General features: G+C 52.8%; 3 protein-coding genes across 10 annotated transcripts in view; 1 reads left to right on the forward strand and 2 right to left on the reverse strand.

Annotated features, from left to right (window-relative positions):
• CD300LF (CD300 molecule like family member f) overlaps nt 1-23373 on the reverse strand; it is a 77117-nt gene that overhangs the window by 12861 nt on the left and 40883 nt on the right. The window lies entirely within an intron of this gene.
• LOC132218497 (CMRF35-like molecule 5) lies at nt 904-7743 on the forward strand. Its single transcript, XM_059669756.1, has 4 exons — nt 904-1206; nt 2655-2914; nt 4051-4367; nt 6737-7743. The coding sequence occupies exons 1-4, from the start codon at nt 1167-1169 to the stop codon at nt 6855-6857; spliced, it is 738 nt and encodes a 245-aa protein (XP_059525739.1). The 5' UTR covers nt 904-1166; the 3' UTR covers nt 6858-7743.
• CD300E (CD300e molecule) lies at nt 9140-15125 on the reverse strand. Of its 2 annotated transcripts, none has more exons than XM_059671092.1 (4): nt 15023-15125; nt 12166-12288; nt 10922-11021; nt 9140-10098 (listed from the first exon to the last, which is right to left on the reverse strand). In XM_059671092.1, exons 1-4 carry the CDS (start codon nt 15060-15062, stop codon nt 9825-9827), a joined length of 537 nt encoding a protein of 178 aa, XP_059527075.1. In that variant the 5' UTR covers nt 15063-15125; the 3' UTR covers nt 9140-9824. The 2 variants fall into 2 exon arrangements, with proteins under 2 accessions (XP_059527075.1, XP_059527074.1); XM_059671091.1 differs by having other exon boundaries at nt 12166-12513.

Consider the following 23373-nt stretch of genomic DNA (forward strand, 5'->3'; position numbering starts at 1 on the left):
GGAAGAGCTCAGAGCTCGGGGGAGGGGGGGGCCGAGGGAGTGACCGACTCCGCTGGGTTTGCCCTTTGGGGAGGGCATGATGACGTCAGCCGCGCTCAGGGCTGATTCCCAGCATGGCCGAAGGGACACCCCATCCTAGCCCCCTTCCAGGCAGCCCCACCACAGGCCATCTCAGACCCCCTTCCTGCCCTGGGCCATTGTCCCTCCCTGAGCCTGACCCCCTGACCCCCTGACCCCCTGACCCCCCTCCCCCCAGGACAGCTTCCTCCCAGGTACTGGGTCACTCTCCCGCAGAGACCGTCTTGGGGACATGATAAGGAAGGAGAAGTGGCTTTTTGTCTTCGATGCTTTTCCCCTACATCTGCCTGTCACACTGGCGGTGGGCTCACTGCGTGGACACTGCTTATGCTGATGAGCCCTCTCCCCTCCTCCTCCAGAAGCCCCCTCCCTCCTTCTCTCTCACCTGTCCTCTCTCCCCCCCCTCCCCGCCCACCCCATCTCCTGGAGTCTGCCCTAGAATCTCTTGTCTCCAGGGAGTGTCCCTTCCCGGCTGCTTAACATCACCTCTGAGCACAGGACCGTCACCAACACACCCTCCTGCCACCCCATCTCCAGGGGCGGTTCTCGGCTGTCGCTGGCAATGCCGAGAGCCCGCAGCCAGTGAAACAGGCAAGGATGTGGCGGAAAGCATCCGGGACAAAATGAGCTGAAGCCAAAGACCACTCCTTCCTCATAATGTCCCCAAGGCCCTGAGCGCTGCGCCCTCCCCAAAGGGCAACCCCAGCGGGAGTGGGTCACTCCCTCGCCCCGAGCTCTGAGCTCCCCCCAGGCCCCGCTGCTCGCCCTGCCCGCTTTCCCCGCAGCCACCTTCTCAGCTCCTCACACACAGGCTCCAGAGTGGAACCCTGGCCAGGCCTGGACGCTTTGCTTCCCCCAAATACTTAGAGACACAGCAGCCATACACTCGTAAATGACAACACTGCTGTCTCCTCCTACATAATGAAATGAGGAAGTAACTGAAGATAAAAATTTAAGGGAAGCAGGTGAGAGAAACAAAACACAGTGACTTAGACAAGTTGAGGGCAGAGTGCGCCTGGGCTCCACGCAAGTCCCCCGCGGGCACTGGCATTGGACGGTGACCAGGGAGAGAGCCCACAGGCAGAACCATGTGGCTGCTCCCAGCCCTGCTCCTCCTCATCGTCCCAGGTGAGTGGGGCCGGGGTGTCAGGAACGGGGATGACCGAGGCTGGGCAGGAAACCTGAGGGTCTGTCCCGGGGGACGGGACACATCAGGGCTCATGGCAGGGCCCTTTCAGCACCCAGGCACCTTTTGGTTAAACGGAAATCAAGGTGCTGCTACCTCACAAGGTCGCCGTCAGGTGCAGGAAAGAAACAAAACCCCCGCGAACACCAGCACCCCCTCTCGGCCAGTGTTTCCCAGCCGGGCTGCACTGCTGACGCAGATGGACGGATCGTGGCGAATCCTTGAATCCTTCTCAGGGACTTTTAGGAGCACAGACGCTCAACTCAGACCCACCCGGTCATGTGGGGCTCGGGGTCTGGGTTGTTCCAGAGCCTGGCAGCTGGAGCTGGGAAGCCTCCAGGAAAGTGCTCAGGTCCAGGGAGGGGACGGGCAGCGAGGCCAGGGTGGGCAGGCTCTCTGGACGTGGGTCCAGCCACCCATCCGCCTGCCTGAGGTTCTGCTCCGGCCGAGCCAAAGGCCAGATGTCACCCAGCGTGGTCTGTGAGATGGCGGAGACGAGGACAATGTGGCCTGGCGGCATCGGGAGGGCTGTGTTGGCTGCAGAATCTGGGACCCTTAGGAGAGATGATACAGGAGCTGAGCCTGGAGGGATGGGTGCAAGGGTTTGATTCCTTCAGCGGAGGGACGAGAACCTTCCGGTGGGAGGGAACAGCTGTGCCAAGCTATGGAGACACAAAGAGCATGGTGTTCAAGGTAAAAGGAAAAGGGTGTGTGTGAGTGTGTGCCGTGAGTGTGAGTGTGTGTGCATGAATGTGTGTCTAGCTCCCCCAACTCTATCCCCTGTGCAGAGTCAGAGGGCGAGGGCTTTAGGTGTGTGGGGGACAGAGGAGGCCCAGAGGTAACCTCATGGCTCTAGGATTCAGAAATAAACCTGCGGCCCTAGCCAGTCTGGCTCAGTGAATAGAGCGTCGGCCTGCAGACCAAAGGGTCCTGGGTTCGATTCTGGTCAAGGGCATGTACCTTGGTTGCGGGCTTCTCCCTGGCCCAGGCCCTGGTCAGGGCGCGTGCAGAAGACAGCCAGCCGATCTCTTCTCTCACATCGATGTTTCTCTCTGTCTCTCCCTCCCTCTTCCACTCTCTAAAAATTAATGGAAAATTATCCTCGGATGAGGATTAAAAATAAGGAGGAGAAATAAACCTGCGGACTATGGGCTGGTGGGAAGGAGGAGTTCAGGATGGGAGAATCCCCGAAACGGGGTGTGGGGAGTGGGCAGAGGCATTCAGATCCCAAAGGGGACCTTCGCATGAGAGGTGACAGCAAAAGAAACCGTGCCGGGGACTAAGGAACACACAGGAGGTGGGGACGTGAGGACCCTGGGCCCGGGGGGGGCCAGAAGCCGCCAGCCCTGGGCTGCAGGAAGAAGGTGCACGTTGGGCCTCTGTTTTGCAGGCTGCTTCTCCATGTCTGGTCCCTGGTCCGTGAGCGGCCCCAGAGGGGGTTCGGCGACCATTCAGTGTCGCTATGACCCAGGCTGGGAAAGCTACTCTAAGTGGTGGTGCCGCGGAGAGGCCTGGGGTTCCTGCGACACCCTCCTTAAAACCACGGGGTCCGAGCAGACGGTGGGGCACGGCCGCGTGTCCATCCGGGATGATCACTGGAGGCACCGGTTCACCGTGACCATCGAGGAGCTCCGGGCAAGTGACGAGGACGTCTAGAGACCACACGTGTGTGTGCACCCGTGTGTCCGTGTGTGCACATACATGTGTGCATGTGGTGGGGAGGTACGCCAAGAGTCTGGGGAGACGGAAAGAAAGAGCAAGCCTGGGCATGTGTATGCGCCTCCATCTAGTGTCACCAGAGGGCAGAGAAGGGCCAACGGGACTGGGCAGGCTTGTGCAGGGAGGGGGTTCCTCTTTTCCAGGCCTTTCGGGCATTGCCTCTACCCTCAGGGCAGCCCCAGACTGACTGACGGCGGGGGGGGGGGGGGGGGGGCCTTGTGGGCTGTGCAGGGAGGAGTGGGGTGCTGGAAGCCATTATCCGATTGTCTCAGCCACCAGGCAAGTGGCCCTCTCCCTGCCCCCCCCCCCCCCCCCGCTCCCGCTTCCTCTCCCTTCTCTGGCTCCATAAGAGCAAAGGAGCCCTGGCCGGTGTGGTTCAGTTGGTTGAGCATCATCCCATGCACCATAAGGTCACCGGTTCAATTCCCCGTCAGGACACATACCTAGGTTTCAGGTTTTTTGTTTGTTTGTTTTTTAATATATTTGTATTAATTTCAGAGAGGAAGGAAGAGGGAGAGAGAGAATTGATTGGCTGCCTCCTGCATGCCCCCTACTGGGGATCAAGCCCACAACCCGGGCATGTGCCCTTGACCAGAATTGAACCCAGGACCCTTCAGTCTGCAGGCCGATGCTCTATTCACTGAGCCAAACCAGCTAGGGCAGGTCTCAGGTTTGATCCTTGGTGGGAACCTATATGGGAGGCAGCCAATTGATCTCTCGCTCTCTCTCTCTCTTTCTTTTTCTCTCTCTTCCCCTCTCTCTAAAATCAATTTTAAAAACATATTAAGAGCAAAGGAGGGGGCGAGGGACTCTGAACTCATTAGTGGCAGGAGGGAAGGGTTCACCACGGGGCAGGGGCCTCCCACAGGCCTCCCCTGGCTGCCTCTGGGCCTTGAAGGGGCCTCTGGGCTCAGCCACACCTGCCCCGGAAGCACCTGAGCTTCCCTGGCGTCAGAGACCTGGAAGGAGAGTCAGGTGGGAGCCCCGCCCACAGGTCCGCTTCCTGAGCCCTCGGTCTTGTCTCCACTCTGGGAATCAGGGAAACCACCCCTCTCTGTTCCCACTAAACATATGCGCAAACAGCAAACTTGACGGTACCTCTGTCACCAAAAACAACTAGACCTGTGTCAACACACATGGCTGAACTTATGTTAACATATGCAGCTCTACCTGTGACAACGCAGCTGGCTGTACTTGAGACAACATACCCGCCTGAACTTGAGACAACATACCCGGCTGAACTTGAGACAACAGATATGACTGAACTGACGTCACCAAACACGGCTGTACCTGCGACAACATCCGCCTCGGTCAGTCTGGCTACCTCGCCTCCAATCGCCCAGAGCAGCAACAGCAGCATGGCTCTCACCAGATCCCTCACCAGGTGAGCAGAGCTGGGCCGTGAAGACCTTCCCCGCTGCCGCCCTGTGACTGCTCCCCTAGGGACGCTGGGTCAGGGACCCCCCGGCGCCGCTCTGATGTGCCCGTGCAGGGGAGAAACAGCAGAGCCCGCACTGCGCCTCCACGGCTCCCTTTGACCTCTGCGTGCTTAAAGGGCCCCCCACTCCCCGCGTGGAACCTAAACAAGCCCTCCGCGGGGCTACAGGCTCTGGCTCCCTCTGGTTTCCCACCCCCCAGGAAGCAAAAGGAAGTGTAGTGGGGTTCAGCCTCAAGTGCGCTAGAAGGAAGGTCTGCTGTATTAGTGTCTTGCGGCTGCTGTAACAAATCGCTGCTAACTCGGTGGCTTAAAACAACCAAATCGTTGTCGAATAGTTCTGGAGGTCAGAAGTCTGAAGTGAGGCTCACTGAGCTAACATCAAGGTGTTGACAGGGCTGAGTTCCTCTGGAGACTAAGTGAAGGATCCCCTGACTTTTCCAGCTTTTAGGGACCGCCCACATTCCTTGGCGCGTGGCCCCACTCTCACCTGTAAAGAGCCTGGTGATTACTCGGGATCCACCCAGATAACCCAGGATAATCACCCCACCTGTCAGCTGAGTAGTGATTTAAGCCCACCTGCAGCCTGAATTCCCCTTTGCCATGTCACATAACATATGCAGAGGTTCTGGGGGTTAGGGTGTCTTTGGGGATCGTTATTCTGCCACAGTCACGGGTAGAAACATGCTTCATTGCTCCAGCCCTTCTCTCCCCAAATGCTGGGGCAATGAGAGGAAGGAGTGGGAAGCTGAGGGCATCAACCTGAAGTCTACACCCTTCAGGGCTCCCAAAGGACAGTCCATGAGTTCTTCCATCAAAGGGCAAGCACCCCCAGCCCACATTCATCCCATCACAGCCTGGTGGGCTCCCCGAAATCCAGGGTCAGGCTCCCTTCTCGCCCGGGGTCCAGCCTCTCAAGACCGCCCTCCATGGGCTCACACTCCCCTGCTCCAGCCCATCCCCTTCCTTCCTCAAGGGTCCTATTCTATGCCAGGCCAGCTCAGCCAAGGGTTCGGTAAGCCTGAGGGGGGGGGGTGGGGGGGGTGGGGGGGGCGTGGCAAAGGATGTAGAAAAGACAGACAGGGAGAATAAGCTGGGTGTAAGTGGCTCTTCCTGTGCCTGGCTGAGGCCACAGAGACAGATCCAGACAGCAAGCTGAGCCTTTATTTTATAGCCAGAGGTAAACAAGGAAGTGGTCACCATAGTTACAGTGTTCTTGTGAGTTTCACTTGTTCTGGCAGCACTTGCTACATTTCCCTCCCCAGATAAGATCTAGGGAGCGTCATAAGGTCAAGCCTAATGATGCTAAGAGAGCTGTGCCCTCTAAGCTGGGACTTGCTTTTGGCTTTGCCAACAGGTCAGTCCGAGGCTTAACCCTATAGCCGCGCCCTACACGATTCCTGGGGGCCGGCCCCAGCTGGACTGTTTGTTCAGTGCCGAGTCTGAATGGGGCGAGGCTCTGGGGGCCTGCTTCAGGACCCGGCTTTGTCCTGTTTGGAGAGCGGCTGTTCCGTCGAGTGGAGGGTGCAGAGGCAGGGCATTTATCGAGGCTGGAGAGGCACAGGAGGAAACGGTGGGGGAGCGATGGGTGCCGCAGGGAGCAGGACTTGTGAAGAGAGTGCAGTGGGTATTTTTAGGGTGTGTGACACCGCACGCCTCTCTCCCTCCAGGAAACCGTCAGTGACATCAGCATGACTCACCTGCTCCGGGCAGGCTGAGGGACAGGGCAGGCTGAGGGACAGGGCAGGGGTGCCTGCGGGGATGGGGGGTCCTAGCAGAGGGGATGAGGCGTAGGGCGAGAGGATCAGATTCTTATACCCGGATAGGAACCGGGGGCCCAATCGTCTAACTGGGCCAAGTGTCCACCAAGAGGGATACATGGTCAAGTGCACTTCACCTGTGCCCTTAGGTGGGGGGTCAGGGCCGCGAGAGGACCCTCCGGGAGAGCCCAGCAGAGAAAGCCGTGCTCACAGGGTAGGGGACCCTCCCTCTGCTTCAAAGACCAGAGCTTCAAAGATGGGCAGGATGTACCAAGGGAGGTGGAGGTGGAGAGAACAGTAGAATAACGCTTGGCTGGACTGCGGGTGAGCTGCAGTGAATTGTGGGAGATGAGCCAGAAGGCAGGAAGGAACAGACACAGGGAGGCCCCTGCAGCTTAGCCCTTGGGCAGCAGGACTGAGCCCCTCAGAGGGGCCTTCCTGGCCAGGACAGAGACCGGGGCTTGCCTGTCACCCAGTCTGAGCTGTGGGAGGTGGGGGTGCTTGAGGGGACGGGGGCTACCCCAGAAGAGTCTCACCCCTGTGGCCACGCTCCTGCAGGTTCCTGCTCTGCAACCTGCACGTGGTGCTCCTGACCGTCATAAAGGTGCCCCTGCTTGGGTGCCTGCTGTGCACGCTGATGTGGCTGAGCAGGAGCCAGGGCGACCCCAAGGGGAAATAAGTCGGTCTTCGCAGGAGACGGCAGTCCCCACGCCATCGAGACCCTCGCCTGGGACTAGCAGAACCCCCTGCCATCTTATCAGGGGTGGGCAGTGGCTGCAGTTCCAGGAGAGACGAGGGCGCCTGCTGCCTGAGGACCCCCTCATCCTGGCCCTGAGAACACAGTCGGCTGCCCCCTCTCGGCTCAGCTCCGCACCCCGGTCTCCACCGAAGGAGCGGAGACAGGAAGAGCGAGGTGCTCCCCTCACGCCCTGGGCCCTCGGTCACCTGCAGTCCTGCCCGTGTGGATGCCCCGTTTCCTTGTGACTCTGCTGTGGCTCTGCCCAGGGTCATGGACCACGGACGGCACTGTCTAGGGCTCCGGCCAGTAATGGAATCAAGAGTCCAGACCAACCGATGGGTACAAAACCTGAATTAAACCCCAAAGCTCAGAGTGTGAGACCGCCCCCCGCCACCGCCACCACCACCACCACCACCACAGGAGGTGTCAGAGGGCTGCTGGCTGCACCTCCTGTTGCATCAGGACCTTCTGGAGACTCACCTGAGCACAGACGATCAGAGACAGGGCTGGACCATCGTGCAGCTCACACCGATATGTCTCCTGTGTGTTCCTATTGCATCCATGGATTTCCTGGGCTCTCTGAGATGATACCGTTTGTTGCACTGTTTCCATACATCCGAGAGGGCGTGAAGGGAGCCTGAATCAAGCACCAGGGTCAGGTGTGTCTCACAGGATGTACCTGTGAGCCAGGGGAGGGGCGAGGGGAGGAGCCTGCCAGATATCTTTCTGTCCGCGCGCGCCCCCCCCCTTCCCCAGAGAGGTCGCAACTATGACCCCCTGTGAAGATGCAAACTGTAATCGAAGGCTAGGAGTGAATAAAGGAATGGACAGGACATTTGTTTGTTTGTTTGTTTGTTTGTTTTTGTTCATCCCTAGGGTATTTTTCCTTTGATTCTTTAGAGAGAGTGGAAGGGAGGGGGAGAGACAGAGAGAGAGAAAAACATGGATGTGAGAAAGACACATGGATTGGTTGCCTCCCGCATGTGTCCCATCAGGACTGGGCTGGAGCCTGCAACCGAGGTATGTGCCCTTAACCAGAATCGAACCCAGGACCCATCAGTCTGCAGGTCAATGCTCTATCCACTGAGCAAAACTTGCTAGGGCCATGGGGACTTTTTAAGAGAACTTTTAAAATGTTATTTTCTATATTTTTAAAAGTAATTATTGAGGTGTGTTTATATCTCAAAAATTACAAAGTCTTCACACGCTAAGTTTGTGGTTTAGTAAGTTGTTTTAAGGGTAAACACCTAGGTTGTTGTCATCTCAGTCAAGATACTAATACAGGTGGTGGAGAAATGACTAGTTTTGTCAAAAGCATATCTCTGTTGTTAAAATGTTATGGGATGGGGGCAAGTTTCAGAAAGAGAAAGTATCTAAACAGGTTCCTTAGAAAGAGGATGATGGGAAAAGCGTAGAGAAACCTGCTGTTTCCTGGTTGAAGCAGCCACTGCCCACAGACGTCAGGGGAGGGGACATAAACCCAACTCATAGGAGGAGGACAGTTAAGGAGTTTTCATCCATGTTTTTTTTTTAATATATTTTATTTATTTCAGAGAGGAAGGGAGAGAGAGATAGAAACATCAATGATGAAAGTCATTGATTGGCTGCCTCCTGCACACCCCCAACCAGGGATCGAGCCCACAACCTGGGCATGTGCCTAACCAGGAACCAAACCTCGACCTCCTGGTTCATAGGTCGACACTCAACCGCTGGGCTATGCCGGTCAGGCTCATCCATGTTTTAAAACTGCCCCCGTGCAAGTCTTAACCCAGCATGTTCATGTCACATGTGAGAATAAGGAGACCTGAAGGGCGAGGCCGCTGCTCCCCAGTCACGAGGTCGGGGAGCAGAGTTGGACCTGGCCTGAGCCAGCCCGGGGCGGCCGCACGTGGTCCCCGCAGGCCCATCTGTGCAGGGAGGAGCTCAGTTCCCACGCCTGCTGAGGGCGCCATATGGTCCCAGCCATAAATACGGGCAGACACAGCAATGCTCTACGATGTCTCCACTTCACTCAGAGCTGACATCCTGCACCCACGGCTGGCAGGGACTCGCAAGCCCGTTCCATTTTGATCACAATATTTTTAATGGAGTTTGATGCCAGACAGGAGGAATTTCACTTCTGGCTTCTCATTTAAAAGTTTAAATGCCTGAAAACCATGGATTTCCGATGCATTTCCGATGCCACATGCTCCCGACGGCCACCCGAGTGCTTAAAAGCCTCCAGGATACCATTAAAGCATATCCATTAGAAAAGAAGAAATAAAAGTGTCTTTCTTGCACAATGCTTTTCTCTGTAGAAGATCCCAAGGAATCTACCAAAAAACTGCTAGAACTGATCGATGAGTTTACAAAGTTTCACCTCTCCATCCGTCTTCTCTCCCGCATCAATGCTCTGCTAACCCACGTCTCTGGCTTCCTGGTAGGTTTCTCTGCTTGGTCACACAGAGAAATCTAAGCTACGCATCACTCAGGCCTGCGCCTGCCTGTCCTGTACCTGTAAATGACGCCCCATTCTCATGGGGTTCTAGGTGTGGGACCCCAGAAGAGGGGACGATGGAGCCCAGGGAGCTCAAGGACTGAAGTTGTGAGGGGCATGTGGGAGGTCAGTTCCCAAGCCTGCTGAGGGCGCCATATGGTCCCAGGCCTCAGTACTGGGCAGGCAGGAGCCTCCTGTCTGCAGGGAGGAGGTGGTATTGCCCTGGGGGATACTGAGCTAAGCTTTTGTGCCACAGAGAAGAATAAAGAGCCAGGCTTCTGAGCATGCAACCTCCAGAGAATACTTGAGGATCTGGGACGGGGAGAGGAGGACCCAACACAGGGGCCCGAAGGTTCATCTTTCTCCCCTGAGAGGGTGTCCTCTGAGATCCAGGAGCCTCTGAAGACACAGGAACAATACCCTCCAAAGGCTTAGGTCCCTGCAGAGTCCGGGCACGGCTGCCTCCCTGCCCTGGAGTGCAGAGCCCGCAGGTCTCTCTGGTCCAGTCGGAAGGTCTGTATTCCTGGACAGGGCTTTCCCGGAGCTGGTGGGCAACGTGGTGGAGTCCCCTGGTCAGGCCGACTCTGTCCGCCTCCGGGGCCCTTCTGACACCTGCTCATCCAGAGGACAGCACCGAGCACACCCAGGAACAGGGGCAGCTTCAGGAAGATCAGGAGCAGGAAGTGGACAGTGCTGAGCGGAACCCTGCGGGGGACACAGTGATGGGAAATGAAATGCCCCTCAGGGGGAGGCCCCGGGCCCCTTTTGTCCCTGCTTCTCCCTGTGCCGATTCTAAAGCCCAAATCACTCAGAGTCCAATTTAGAAGGGACCCACTCCCGGGCCCCTCTCTAGGGCCCCTGCCACCTCTCCTCCCTTGGTCCAGACCTGCCCTTGGGACTCTCCCAGGGGGACGATGGAGAAAAGGAGAAGAGGAACCAGGCTGCGCCTACTTTCTGAGCATGCTCCCCGCTTCCTCTCTCTCTCCCCCCCGCCCCTCAGCTTCCCCTTTACCAATGACGTCTTGAAACGTACACCGTTAGCCCTGTCCCTCCCCTCAGGGGCAGGCAGCAGCATCCCAGCTCTTCTTTAGTATCGTCCGGAGGCTAATGGGTCCAAACTCCAGCCTGGAGCCAGCCTGTCCCCCCACAAACCCACAAGCAGCTGGTGGGGGGAGCAGGACTCCAGTAGAGAAAGGCTGTTGGAGCAAGCCCAGGTTAGGGGCCAGAACCAGGGCTCGGAGTCCAGCACAGAGTGGGGAGGAGGAGGGGAAAGGCGGGGCTGGGAGAAGGGACTGCACCGCCACCTGAACCAGCCTCCTCCTGCCTCCCCGCAACTGCCCCACAGGGCAGCATACACAGAACCAGTGACATTCCCACTCAGAATTCCCATGTGAAAATCAGGACCTGAGTTGGAGGGAAACCCACGGACGTGAGGAAAAAAAGACATGGTGTGTTTTCAGCCCCCACCACAGGGCCCCATAAGGCTGCTGACCCTCCTCTCCATGGCCTCCGGGCCTTGGGCCCTTACCCTGGGCAGTGGTTGGTGCTGAAATTCTGCCCAGCGGTCACTGTAGGGAACGTGGCAGTTGTGGCTGGATGTGTGGTCCGTCTTGTGGTCGTACGAGGTGCTGGAGGTAAAATCACCCATCAGACATTGCTGTCTCCCCAGCCATGCACCACGCAGCTGTTTGAATCTTGGGGCGGGGGGGGGGCAGGGGGGCGGGGGGGCGCGGTTCAAGAGATAGCCTGAAGCCAAACCCAGGCCACATCCTGGGTGGCGCCCCTCAGGGACTAATGAGACTTTTCTAGATCCAGCCAAGAGTCACCTCTAGTAAGTGCCAGGTTGTTCCTTCCACCCCAAGTCTGATTCTACCGGGGGTGAGGCCAGGGGTCCCCCAGCCTGATGGGAGCCTCGGACGGGGGATTCTGGATGAAGATGGCTCAGAGCCTCATAGACTGTGGGAGGGGCTCAGAGCGCCATTTATATGGGAACTAAAGCCACTTTACCCAAAGCTGGGGTGGGGGTAGGTGTCACCCAGTTTCTCCCCAGGACCTCGGGTGTTCAGACTATTGGCCTAACTTGCAGCCCCACCTCCACCCTATCCGAGCCTCTTGCTGTCCCCTAAAAAGCAGTCATCCGGGGCTCAGCCCTTCACAGAGCACCCCACACAGGCTCGGGTTTACCCAACCACAGCCTTTGCGGTCCTTGCTGTCGGGGACTTGCTGATGGATGTGGCACCATCCCTGCCCTCACAGAGAGGCAGTGACACCTAAACACACCAATTGACTCGCTTTAATGGAAAGCGTGGACTCTGGGTGGGACCCCACCAGGCACAGCCGGAGCGTCAGGGAAGGAGTGTACCTCCTCCACCTTCCAGGCCAGCGGGAAGGAGGGAAGGAGAAACAGTGGCCGGTGGAGGAGGCCGCAGGATTACCAGCTGACATGCACAGGGGATAGGCCGAGGCGAAGAGCACTGATGAGGAAGAGGCTGAGGATCGGGGAGGGTGTGGGTAATGGATGGAGAAAGGATACGGGTCAGCAAAGAGGGGATTTGGCCCAAGGGGATGGGAGGCAAGGAGCCATGGGGTGAGAAGCCAGCCACAGGAGCATTGCTCTTGAACTGGGGGAGAAAACTTTACCCTCAACCTAAAAGAGAAAGAGGGAAGAATGGGTTAGGCTGCACGGAAGTTAGCAGGTGAAGGAGGAACGCAATCGAGAGAGTTAGTCTGATATCCCATGAGGTCCACTGTTGGAGCAAGGGGAGCTCTTACCTGGGGAAACAGACACCTGAACCTGGAACGAGGGGTCACGTGACCACGCGTCCAGGATCCACACTGTCTGAATTTTACACCAGTAGGATCCAGCGTCGGCTGCATTGAGGTTCTCCATGGTCACTGTGAGGGTGAGGGAGTCGGCGTTGTCTCTGATGGACACACGGCCACTTCTCTCTTCTCTCTCTGTTCCCTGGGTCTCCACAATCTTGTTACAGTCGGTGTCATACTGTCCTCGGCACCAGTATTTATTATACCCCTTGTAATCCTTCTCATACCGACACCGTATGGTTAGGGAGTCCCCGGTGGTGCCGGTCACAAATCTGGGGCCCACCAGGGACCAGCAGCCTGGAAAACACAAACCACATCCATCCCAGGACTCCATCCCGCTGGCCCCCAGTAACAGCAGCAGCAGCTGCCTGGAGGCCCCGGGGGAAGGGGCCAGGGAGGTGTGGACGGTTCTGGGCTCGGGAATGGCGACCTGGAAGGACACCTGAGCTTAGACCGAAGCCAGAGGGTCTGGGGACTGCAGTCAGCGGGTGGAGAAGCCTGTGCTCTGGGTGCCCAGAGACATGGAGTAACCACACGGGCCCCTGTCCCTTGGGGACAGGCAGAGTCGGCCCACAGCTGGAGGTGGGAGCAGAGAGAGCTGGCTGTCCTGCCCTGTGCTTAGCCTGCAGCCTCTGCAGGGTGGTGGGGGGGCAGGGGCTGGGCAGGGGGGAGATTTGGTCATTACTCATACTTCCCTTTGGAGTGAGGGCTATGCACGCTGGACTTCCTACAACTCGGACCTGTCCTTTAAGAGTCCGCGTCTGTTTACTCCGCTCTCCGTGTGTCCTCGAGGGAGGAAAACTAAATCTCTGGCTCTCCAGGACTCTCTAGGGAGGATCAACACACTGTCTGTCAGGCCCCTGGCCGCTGAGAAGGGGCGGGTCCCCAAGGAGGCCCTATTAGGCTTCCTGACACAGGTTTGGGGCGTGAGCTGGTCGCCCAAAATCAGAGTCCCCAGGGCCTGGCAAGACAGGAGTGGGATGAAAAAGGAGACCGGACATGCAAGTCTGTCCAAGTGACTTTGAAGTTTTCAGTTGAGCCCCAGCTGCAAAGGGCCCTGGAGGGAAAGGTGAGCCCGTGGGGGTGCGGAGGTCAGTCAGCTACGCACGAAGGAGTGGGACGTGCTCTCCGTCATCCGTTTAGGTAATTTTATCTAATGTTTTTAGGTAATTTTATCTCATTGAAGCAAGTACATTAAAACAAGCAGTGACAAAGCTGATAACCAGCTCTCTGCGGGGGAGAGGGGAAGAAGGCCTGATTTGAAGCATTTGCCAATTTCCCTGGTGTAAACACTCTCACTATGACTGATTTCAGGCTAACCACATGCTGTCACTGAACGTGAAGTTGGGAAAACACGCTCATCATAGACTCTCATGAGCCCGTGCGAGCTGGCCCCAGCCAACACTCTCTGCGTGCCCATCCCGTCCCCGATGGTGATTCACAAAATGTCTATCCATGAACATCGCCGCCATCTTTTAAGACATTTCGAGCACCTCCCAGGTGTACGGAAATACATCTCTGGAATGTCGTTCTACGTCTAAGACTTGGATTATGAGGGCCTTAGGACGCCTCGAAGGTCAGCCAGTCCACTCATTCATTCCACTTATTAGGAAACCACACAAGGTCAGTGTCACCCAGCTGGTTTCTGCGTTGAAATCTCTGCCTTCCCACCCAGTTTTCTAAAAGAGTCTGTCATTGTGTCGGGCAGGTTCTATGCTTCGTAAGGAAACCCAACCATAAAATTATTCTATGAACATGAAGACTACCCTCTCATTTTTATCCTAAACTTACTTCCCACAGAGGGAAAAAAATCTCCCCTCAGGCATGTGCAATGTCTTTTCTAAGAGTTGCTCTTCTAAAAGTCCAGCCTGGGGTGGACAATTTCATTTACTTGCTTACATCACACCTTGACTCTAGAAAAAAATGTAAGGTAAATGCTGAAAATGGCATTTTAGACCCCACCACCACCACCACCATTAATTCCTCTAGCAAATCTTTCCAACTCCTTTCAACTGGACTCCGACAAAACAGAACCACTGCCAATTCCTGAACTTCCACGATCTCTCTAGCTCATTGGTTCTCAACCTTCCTAATGCCGTGACCCTTTAATACAGTTCCTCATGTTGTGGTGACCCCCAACCATAAAATTATTTTCGTTGCTACTTCATAACTGTAATTGTGCTACTGTTATGAATCATCATGGAAATATCTGATATGCAGGATGTATTTTCATTGTTACAAATTGAACATAATGAAAGCATAGTGATGAATCACAAAAACAATATGTAATTATATATGTGTTTTCCGATGGTCTTAGGCGACCCCTGTGAAAGGGTCGTTCGACCCCCAAAGGGGTCGCGACCCACAGGTTGAGAACCGCTGCTCTAGCACCACACTTTTGTGTAACCTATTCCCCTTGCCACTCATTCTTCAAGACCAACGTCCAGTGAGGCCTTGGCAAAGACTAGTGTCCTTCCAACAGGAGGGTTAGGGGTCTCTTCTACAATGAGCTCCACGTTGTATCGGAATTACTTGACTTCCTCATTCAACCATGAGCCCCTGAATGCAGAAAGTGTTCTTAATTACAGCATCTGGAACAGTCCTGGCACACAGTTGGTACTCAATAAGTGTACGTGGGAGCTGTGGACGAATGTTTAGATGCATAGCAGAATATTCAGGTGGATGGATGGATGTGTCCTTCCCATTTCTGCTTTTGCTCAGTCTCTGGCTTGAACCCAGGGCACACCTTCTACCTTCTGTCCTGCCCCCTGTAATAGCAGGCCCCCCAAGCCCCAGCCCCACTCACCTGGGAGGCAGAGAAGGAGCAGAGCTGGAGGCAGCCACATGGTCCTATATCCCTGGCTGGTGTCCCCAGCAAATCCAAGTCCCAGCTGGAATCCAGATGTCTGCAACAGCGTGGCTCATCCGCCCTCTCCTCTTCCCAGTTTCCTATGTGTTTCCTCGTCATCTACTTCCTTTTTAATCGCTAAGCTACTTCCTAATTTGAAGCCTTAATTAGAAAAATGGGAGGAGGGGCAAGAGACATGCTGGAGAATGGACTAAGGAAAATCTGCTGACTTTCCCGCCTACTTGGTGGCAGTGTAATGTTTGGGCCACACCCTGAGCCTTCATGAAAGTCAATCCCAATTATGCGAAACCTCCCACAGAGGAGATCCTGTGTCCCGCTGACTCTCTCTTTCTGTCTGGGACTCTTCCTTGACCTAATCAGCTACCCCTTCTCTCTGGCTGCCTATTTCTGCGTCATAAAACACCCCACTTAGAGACCACCTCCCAGCAGATGGCCTCATACCTCTTCCTCAAACCTAATCTCCTTCCTGGACTCCAGACCAAATTTTCCTTCTTCCCAAGGGGCCACTCCTCCTGATTGTACACTATTAATCTAATCCTATATAATAAAAGCTTAATATGCTGAGTTTTCAGTCGGCTATTCAACCAATCAAATATGCTAATGATATGCTAAGGCCACTCAACCGCTCGCTATGACATACACTCACCACCAGGGGGAAGACGCTCCGACCTGTAGGTTAGCTTGCTGTTGGGGTCTGGCCTATCAGAACTGAGTGAGGTGGGCGAGACATGCCCTGGAGCCCTCCCGAGGTCCCTCCCAGGCTGGCCAACCTTCCTCGTCTCTCCCCGGTCCTGATCCTGTACCAGTGGGGTCCCCTGGCCTGGCCTGCACCCTCTCACAATCCGGGACCACTCAGGGGAGGTTGGAGAGCCAGTTTTGGCCCAATCCCACAGGCCAGGCCGAGGGACCCCACTGGTGCACAAATTGGTGCACCGGGCCACTAGTTCGGTATAAGGGTGTTGGTTAAGAACATAGATTTGAACACAGATTCAAATCCCATCTCCATCCTTTACTAACCATGTGCCCTTGGCCATGTTGCTAAATCATGCTCATCCTCAGTTTCTTCAGCTATAAAATAGAATAATAGTAATCGCTCTTATCTCATGGGAATAAATGAGTGAACACAAGTCAAGTGCTTGGCACAGAGCCTGGAACCTAGTAATTGCTCAGCAAATGCTAAATATCTTTGGAATAGTCGTAGACATGAAAAATAGCTTCTCATCTGGTCTCTCGGCCAGTTATACATTCCCTCCAATCCAGCATATCTATCGGAAGTGTATTTTCCTCTAGGACACAGGTGCCTGAAAGTATAATCCAGTGATGAGTCCCGTCAGCGGCTTCTACTTTTCCTTCTATTTCCCCAGAGATCAATATTTGTGGCCTTAAACGTCACTCTCTTTTAGAACTCGCTGCCCATTCATCTGCCATTTCTAACTTTTGCTGTAAGGCAAGACTTCTTATCTTCCCTCTTTTGCCATATCTGATGAAAGATGGTACATAGGTTGAGCCCTAGACCCAACAACAGAGCACATGGGTACTGACAGCATTCTATTTCTTGACCTCATTGGTAGTTATATAAACAGAGCTTCAAAATTGTTCTGCAAACTAGACATGTGTGTTATATGCAGTCTTCTCTAGGAATGATATATTTTACAATTAAATGCATACGTGTATATCTTATATACTATATGCAATTAAGTAGACATATTTACGCAATGGAGTAATGTCTATGGTATTTTGAAAGAAAAGAATCAATGCCCAAGAATGTTATATCCCATAGAGAAAAAGAGACATTTTAAAAATGCAACGACTCCAAATGTTCACCCTCCATGTATACTGTCTTTTCTTAAAAAATGACTCATAGCCATGGCCAGTGTGTTCAGTGGTTAGAGCACACCAAACAGTCACAGGTTCAATTCCCAGTCAAGGGCACGTACGTATGTACATACATGGGTTGCAGGTTCAATCTCCAGACCTGGTCAGGGCACATGCAGGAGGCAACCCATCGATGTCTCTCTCACATAGATGTTTCTCTCTATATATCTCTCCCCCTACCCCCGCCCCACCCCCCACCCCCATCCTCGCCCTGCTTCCACTGTCGCTAAAAATCATCGGGGGAAAAACATCCTCCAGTGAGAATTAACAATTATAACAAAAATGACTCATAGTACTCCACCCAACCGAGAAATCAACCCAAAGAATTTACATTTGAGGAAGATGCGGTATGCAGGCAATAACAGTGGAAAAAACTAGTTAAACTTTAACATGTAAAATTTATTTTTTTATCTTTATTGTTGAGAGTATTACAGATGCCCCTCCCCCCTTCCCGCTCCCCCACTGCTCCCTTCTACCCGCCCCAGGACTTCACCATTGGTTAATCTCTTCCCACACCCCCTGCCCACTTCCCTCTGAGATTCACCCGTCTGTCCCATGCTTCCATGCCTCTGATTCTGTTTTATTCACCAGCTTATTTTGTTCATTAGATTCCTTGTGTGTAGGAAACACCTCTATGAGGCAGGACTTGCTTCAGTGGGGCTTTGGTGCTCACTGAGTCTGCCCCTTGAGTGTGTCACTCATTGACGTGTAGAGCTGTAACCTGCTATGGTCTGAAGCTGTCCGCGGGGTGCACCGGCTCTAGGGCCTCCAGGGAGGTGCAGTCAGCCCCTGCCTGGGGCCACCCTGCAGGAGCTATTTGTATTGGGCTTGGAGGTGCCCAGACGAGGCCCAGCTGGGAAGCAAGGCAGGCTCCTGCTAGTGCTGGGTCTTGGGCCTTTTACTGATGGGCTTGGGGAGCGCTGACCCAGCTGCAGCTTGTTTAGAGGTTTTAGTACTGTAGTCTGAAAGCTGCTGCTAACAAGTTGGGTGAGGCTTCAAATCAGGTGCGGCTATAAATTGGATGGGGCGGGGTCTTAAGGAATCACCAGGGCAGAGCAAACAGAGATGGCTGCCAGTCAGCCCTGCGACCAGGGAGGTCCCAGCACAGGAACAATGACCCTGCAAGCACCTCCATTTGGGAGAAAGCTGCCCGGAGTTCCTGCCCCGATGCCAGACAATCCAGTTCCTTCCGGTATGTGTCTGGGTTCCCCAGAGCCTCACCCTGGCGCTGGCGCTGGCGCTCAGAGGAAGTGGGACTCTGTAAACTGAGGACGTGCGCTGGTCCTTTAAAAGGAACACCTGGGTCTCTAGCAGCTTCCGTGTCACTGAGCCCCAATCCCCGCTAGTTTTTACAGTTAGGGGACTTTTCTTCCCAGCTCTGGGAGCCTGGGCTGGGGGTCTGTATGGGGCTGGGACCCCTTGCTCCTCATGGGCGGCCTCCGCGGAGGCGATCTCCCCTCCATTCAGCCAGCTGCCAGGCAGTTCTGAGTGACGATTGTTCTGTATTTTTGTTGTAATTTTGATGTGGTTGTGGGAGGCGGTGAGTTCAGGCATTTACCTACGCCACCACCTCCTCCTCTCTTAAACTGTAAACTTTAAAATGAGGTTTGGAAAGAGGCTTCTCCTGCAGGGGTATGTGGGTTGAACTGGAAAGAGGGAGTCTAGTAATAAAACTCCAAGTCATGAGAGCGGCTATGAGAATGGACAAAACAAGAAAAATGTGAGCGCTACGAAATAAAGGTAGAATTGACACCATTTTTGATCCCTTGGAGGTGAAGAATAAGGAGCCAAAAATAATCTAGAACATCTAGCTTTGGGGCTGGGGACACCACGAACGGAGTGAGGGAAGCCGGGGGAACAGGCTGGGAAGGAAATGAGAAGTTTGCTCTGACGCGTGGGGAGTTGGAGGAGCTTCAGGAACGGTCATGAAAAGATCTCCAGGTCGAGGTCCACGAGAGAGACAGAAGGTCAACACACTAATTGGAGGGTTTGACAGAGGGACTCAGGCAGACCAGGAGAATGGATGAGACAGTGGTGAAGAGGATGTCCTCCAACTTAAGTGTATGTACGGCTCAGAGAACCTGTACTGCAGACCAAGAGGCAGACAGGAATGTTGGAGGACCTGACATTTAAGGGGTTGGCTGAGGAAGAGGAGTCAATGAAGAAAAACAAGAAGTGAATTTCAGAAAAACAAGAGAACCAAGGGACATGATATGGCGAAGTTTCCAACGGGAGCAGCCAACAATGGCAAACGAGAAAGAAGGGAAAGTTGGCCTTCAGGGGCAGCAGGAGATGTCACTGGAGATTTTTAAAAAAATATATATTTCTTTTTATTGATTTCAGAGAGGAAGGGAGAGGGAAGAGAGAGCCAGGAACATCAATGATGAAAGAGAATCGTTGATCGGCTGCCTCCTGCAGGCCTCACGCTGGGGATCGAGCCAGCAACCCAAGCATATATCCTGACCGGGAATTGAACCCTGACCTCCTGGTTCATAGGTCGATGCTCAACCACTGAGCCGCGACGGCTGGGTGTCACTGGAAATCTTCATTTCCAAAGGTCACTTCAGTTCCTCAGGCCCCACAGCCTTGTCCCACACTCAGGACACGTTCTGTGTCGGGCTTTCAGAGGCCATTTGGCCGGGTCCCTCCATCCCCTGTTGTTCCAGCCTGTGATACAAACCCCGCCTGGGCCCACCCTGTGGAGGTTTGAACTGGACAGTGTTGCTACCCCTTCCTCCACCTCTGCTTCCATCAGGGTATCCCGGACAACTTGGAACCTGGACACTGGCCTCTTTCCCCACCCCCATGACGTGATTTCTCCCCAGAGGACCCCGGCAGAAGAGGGAGCCGGCAATGCTGCAGTGTGGGAATGTGCCACACTCTGGTTTCTGGCGGACTCCTGCAGCTCCTCACAAGCCCAGTGTGGGCAAAAACCAAACCCAAGGCGAAGGTTTATGCCCACAGGCTGTCCCGGGGAAAGCATCTGAGCCACAGCGGTCCCAGATATCTCTGGGCATGTGTGTGAGCAGCCCCTGCAGACTCTGCTTTTCCAGTTGGTGAACCCCATAGAAGAACACATAAAATGCTCACAGACAAATATAAAGAACTTTCAAAAGGCCCTAACCGGTTTGGCTCAGTGGATAGAGCATCGGCCTGCAGACTGAAAGAACTTTCACACATTTCCACTTATGTTCACATGCACAGTCCATAGTCAGCAAGAAAATGACGAATACAAGCTTCTAACTAGGAATTAGTCGCGAAGAACCACACGAGCAGTAACTCTTAGAAACTGCCCAGCATTGCACACTTCCTGCTAACCTGCCTGCAGTTTCAGTTCCTAGATTCCACAGACGTTTCGATGTGAGCTCATACATGCATGCGGGTGAGTGTCCCAGAAAACTGAGGCGTGTAAACAATGGGGAGATGCAGGCACAAAGGCAGCTCAAGGCTTCCTGTGGTCATTGGTTAAGAGGTTGCAAGTTAGCCCTAACTGATTTGGCTCAGTGGATGGAGCATCGGCCTGTGGACTGAAGGGTCCCAGGTTCGATTCCAGTCAAGGGCATGTACCTTGGTTGTGGGCACATCCCCAGTGGGGGGTGTGCAGGAGGCAGCTGATCGATGTTTCTCCCTCATCGATGTTTCTAACTCTCTATACCTCTCCCTTCCTCTCTGTAAAAAATCAATAAAATATATAAAAATAGCTTCTAGTTTTTTAAAAGAAAGAGGTTGCAAGTTAAAGAGTGTGTGGTTACCCTAAATCTACAGGCAAGACTAGACTAAGAGATCATTGGAATTGTTTAGATCCACTGCAGAGGGTAAATGGAACTTAGCCAGTACTACCACTCGCCCAAGGTAGCACAGAGTGGGGCTGAACTAGCCGGTTGCGATCTCTTATGAGGAGAAAAGAGAGAGTAGTGAGTGAATGTCTAGCTTCACCAGCTATGGGGGTGAAACTCTTTTCCTTCTGCAGCCACCAGAATATTGAGGCAGGACCTCCACGACTGGAACAAGGCAGATAAGAATATCAAAGGCCAGTAAAGAAATGGCATTCAGAACTCCAGCAAGAAACTTACCCATGAGCTCACTGGAGAACCTCACCCAAGGATCCTCCAATCTGGCCACCCCCAATGGCCCGTGGTGAGCCTACACCTCACCCAACTCTGCAGCCAAATCCTTGTGCACATGTTGGGTGTGGTGGCAAGATACAGTCTGGTAGACAGGGGAGGAGTGTGCGCAGAAAACAGGCTGGGCTCTGTGGAAAGGAAAACCACAAACGTGAGCTATAGCACCACCCTCTGGAAAACAAAAGAGGCTCCCAACAGCCAGCCTAGTAAATTGTAAGGTAGAGCAAAAATATGCAAGCTTAAGAATTCTGCCAAGAGAGGGAGCAAAAAGCAGATATATTCATACAAGGTTGGAGAAAGTCCCAGATATAGGTAAAACCAATGAAAAATATCTCCTACCTGAAGCCAATTAGTAAATACTGGAAGAGGTGACTTCTACTTCAAATGCAAAAACAGAATGCAATATGCCAAAGAACATGAAGACTCAAAGAACCAAGATATCATACACACACACACACAAAAAAAAAAACTAGTAATAATCTTCTGGTAAATAAACTCAAAGACATAAAACTCTGCAATCTACCTGATAAAGAATTCAAAATAAATGTTTTGAGGACTCAAACAAAAAAACACACACAAAAAGACAATTTAACAAAATCAGGTAAACTATACATGAACAAGATGAGAAATTTAATAAAGAGATAGAAATCATAAAAAGACACCAAATAGAAATTATGAAACTGAAGAATTAAGTGAATAAAAATTTTTTAAATGTTATGAAGAGCATCAGTAGCAGAATAGACCAAACAGAAGATAGAATCAGTGAGCTAGAGGATAGGAACTTTAACATAATCTGGTCAGAGGAGATCAAAGGAAAAAGAAGGGGGGAGAAAGCAAAGAAAGCCAACATGATCTACAGGACACCATCAGACGTACAAACATCAGAATAATTGGAATTGCAGAAGGAGAAGAGAGGCTGAAGAGGGCAAAGTTTATTCAAAGAAATAATAGCTGAGAACTTCCCACACGTGGGGAGAGAGCCTTGGACATTCAATTTCCAGAAGCTAAAATAGAGTTTATGCCAACAATAGTAGCAAGAGTCAAGAGGACATGATACATGAGGCCAGCCTTCAGGGAACCCCTGCTTCAATTAAGACAGCTTCCAGATTACTAGTACATTTTATTAAACAAAAGGTCCTATGACTGGAAAAAAAATAGTGTTAAAATATTTTATAGAAAACATATATACCACCTATAAATAAATGATAAAGATTAATAAAATGCACACCTGTGTGTGCCCACCATCCCGCTTTAAGAAAGAGAATTTCTTGTTTTTTCTAAATTTTGTTTCCTGGTTTAATTGTATATTTCCTATATTCACTATAGAAATTTTGCAAACTCCAGAAGACCGAGAAAATAAAAATTACCACAATCTCTTTACCTTACTACGAATGTGCTGGTAACAATGCTTCCCTTTTTATTCAGAATATATAGTCTACATCTGAAATTGACATCTTCTTATACAAATTGTCCCTTTTTCTCACCATGGTCATTTTCCGCGGGCCAGCTCATTTCTTAGTATCCTTCCACCTCCAAGAACATGATCCTCAGGTACACTTATTTTTTGAACTGAGGGTTGTTTTTCCAAAAAGAAGCAGAAGCAGGAGTTGATGGATGGGGGAATCTTTCCTGTCTGGTTTCTACCTGAAGCATAAACTAAATTAAGAGGCTGACAGAGCGCATCCTGTGGTGTCTGGCACAGGGCAGTATCTGGAGAGCAGATGTTGATTGATGACTGCGTCTCACGAGGCTGGAAGCATCCCTGGCGATAAGAGAGAAAACAAAGGCCAGCGCTTTTGGGATAAACAAAAAGGCCAGAGAAGCCTTCTCTAAGCCCAAGCCGAGTTCAGGATCCAGGGTGGGTCTCAAAACATACCAGGAGTGTTTGTTTCCTGTGTTTGTCATTGTGTCTTTACTTAGTAAGAGCCCCTTTGTGACCCAGCTCCCTGTACACAGTAGGCGTTCAAGTACACTCTATTGCACGGTGGTAGGAGAATCCCAGAGCTTTACTACTGGAAGGATCTGAGTGGAAAGAGACCTCAGTGCAAGTTCTAATTCTTACTTTTACTAGCCATGTGTTAAATGGGACCAACAACCTGTGTCTCCTTTGATGTTATGAGGAGTAAAAAGGATAATGAACATAAGCTATGAAGGGCTTCCCAATGTAAGGTGTCTTGGAAATATCCTTCTCACCCCGCCCCAAATCCGATTTGAGCAACGGGGAAACTGAGACTCAGAAGAAAAGTGACATGTCTTGCCCGGTACATTAGAGGCAAAGTAAAGCCTGGA

The sequence above is a fragment of the Myotis daubentonii genome, chromosome 16 (assembly GCF_963259705.1).
Source record: "Myotis daubentonii chromosome 16, mMyoDau2.1, whole genome shotgun sequence".
Classification (NCBI taxonomy): domain Eukaryota; kingdom Metazoa; phylum Chordata; class Mammalia; order Chiroptera; family Vespertilionidae; genus Myotis; species Myotis daubentonii.

Bases quoted from the DNA above. Each gene is read 5' to 3' on its own strand.
- CD300E (XM_059671091.1), bottom strand. From the start codon at position 15,062: ATGTGGCTGCCTCCAGCTCTGCTCCTTCTCTGCCTCCCAG. The intron at 12,514-15,022 runs GTGAGTGGGGCT...TGTGTTTTCCAG, and splicing joins GCTCCTTCTCTGCCTCCCAG to GCTGCTGGTCCCTGGTGGGC. The intron at 11,022-12,165 runs GTAAGAGCTCCC...TTTTACCTCCAG, and splicing joins TCAGGTGTCTGTTTCCCCAG to CACCTCGTACGACCACAAGA.
- LOC132218497 (XM_059669756.1), top strand. From the start codon at position 1,167: ATGTGGCTGCTCCCAGCCCTGCTCCTCCTCATCGTCCCAG. The intron at 2,915-4,050 runs GTCTAGAGACCA...TGTTCCCACTAA, and splicing joins TCCGGGCAAGTGACGAGGAC to ACATATGCGCAAACAGCAAA. The intron at 4,368-6,736 runs GTGAGCAGAGCT...ACGCTCCTGCAG, and splicing joins CTCACCAGATCCCTCACCAG to GTTCCTGCTCTGCAACCTGC.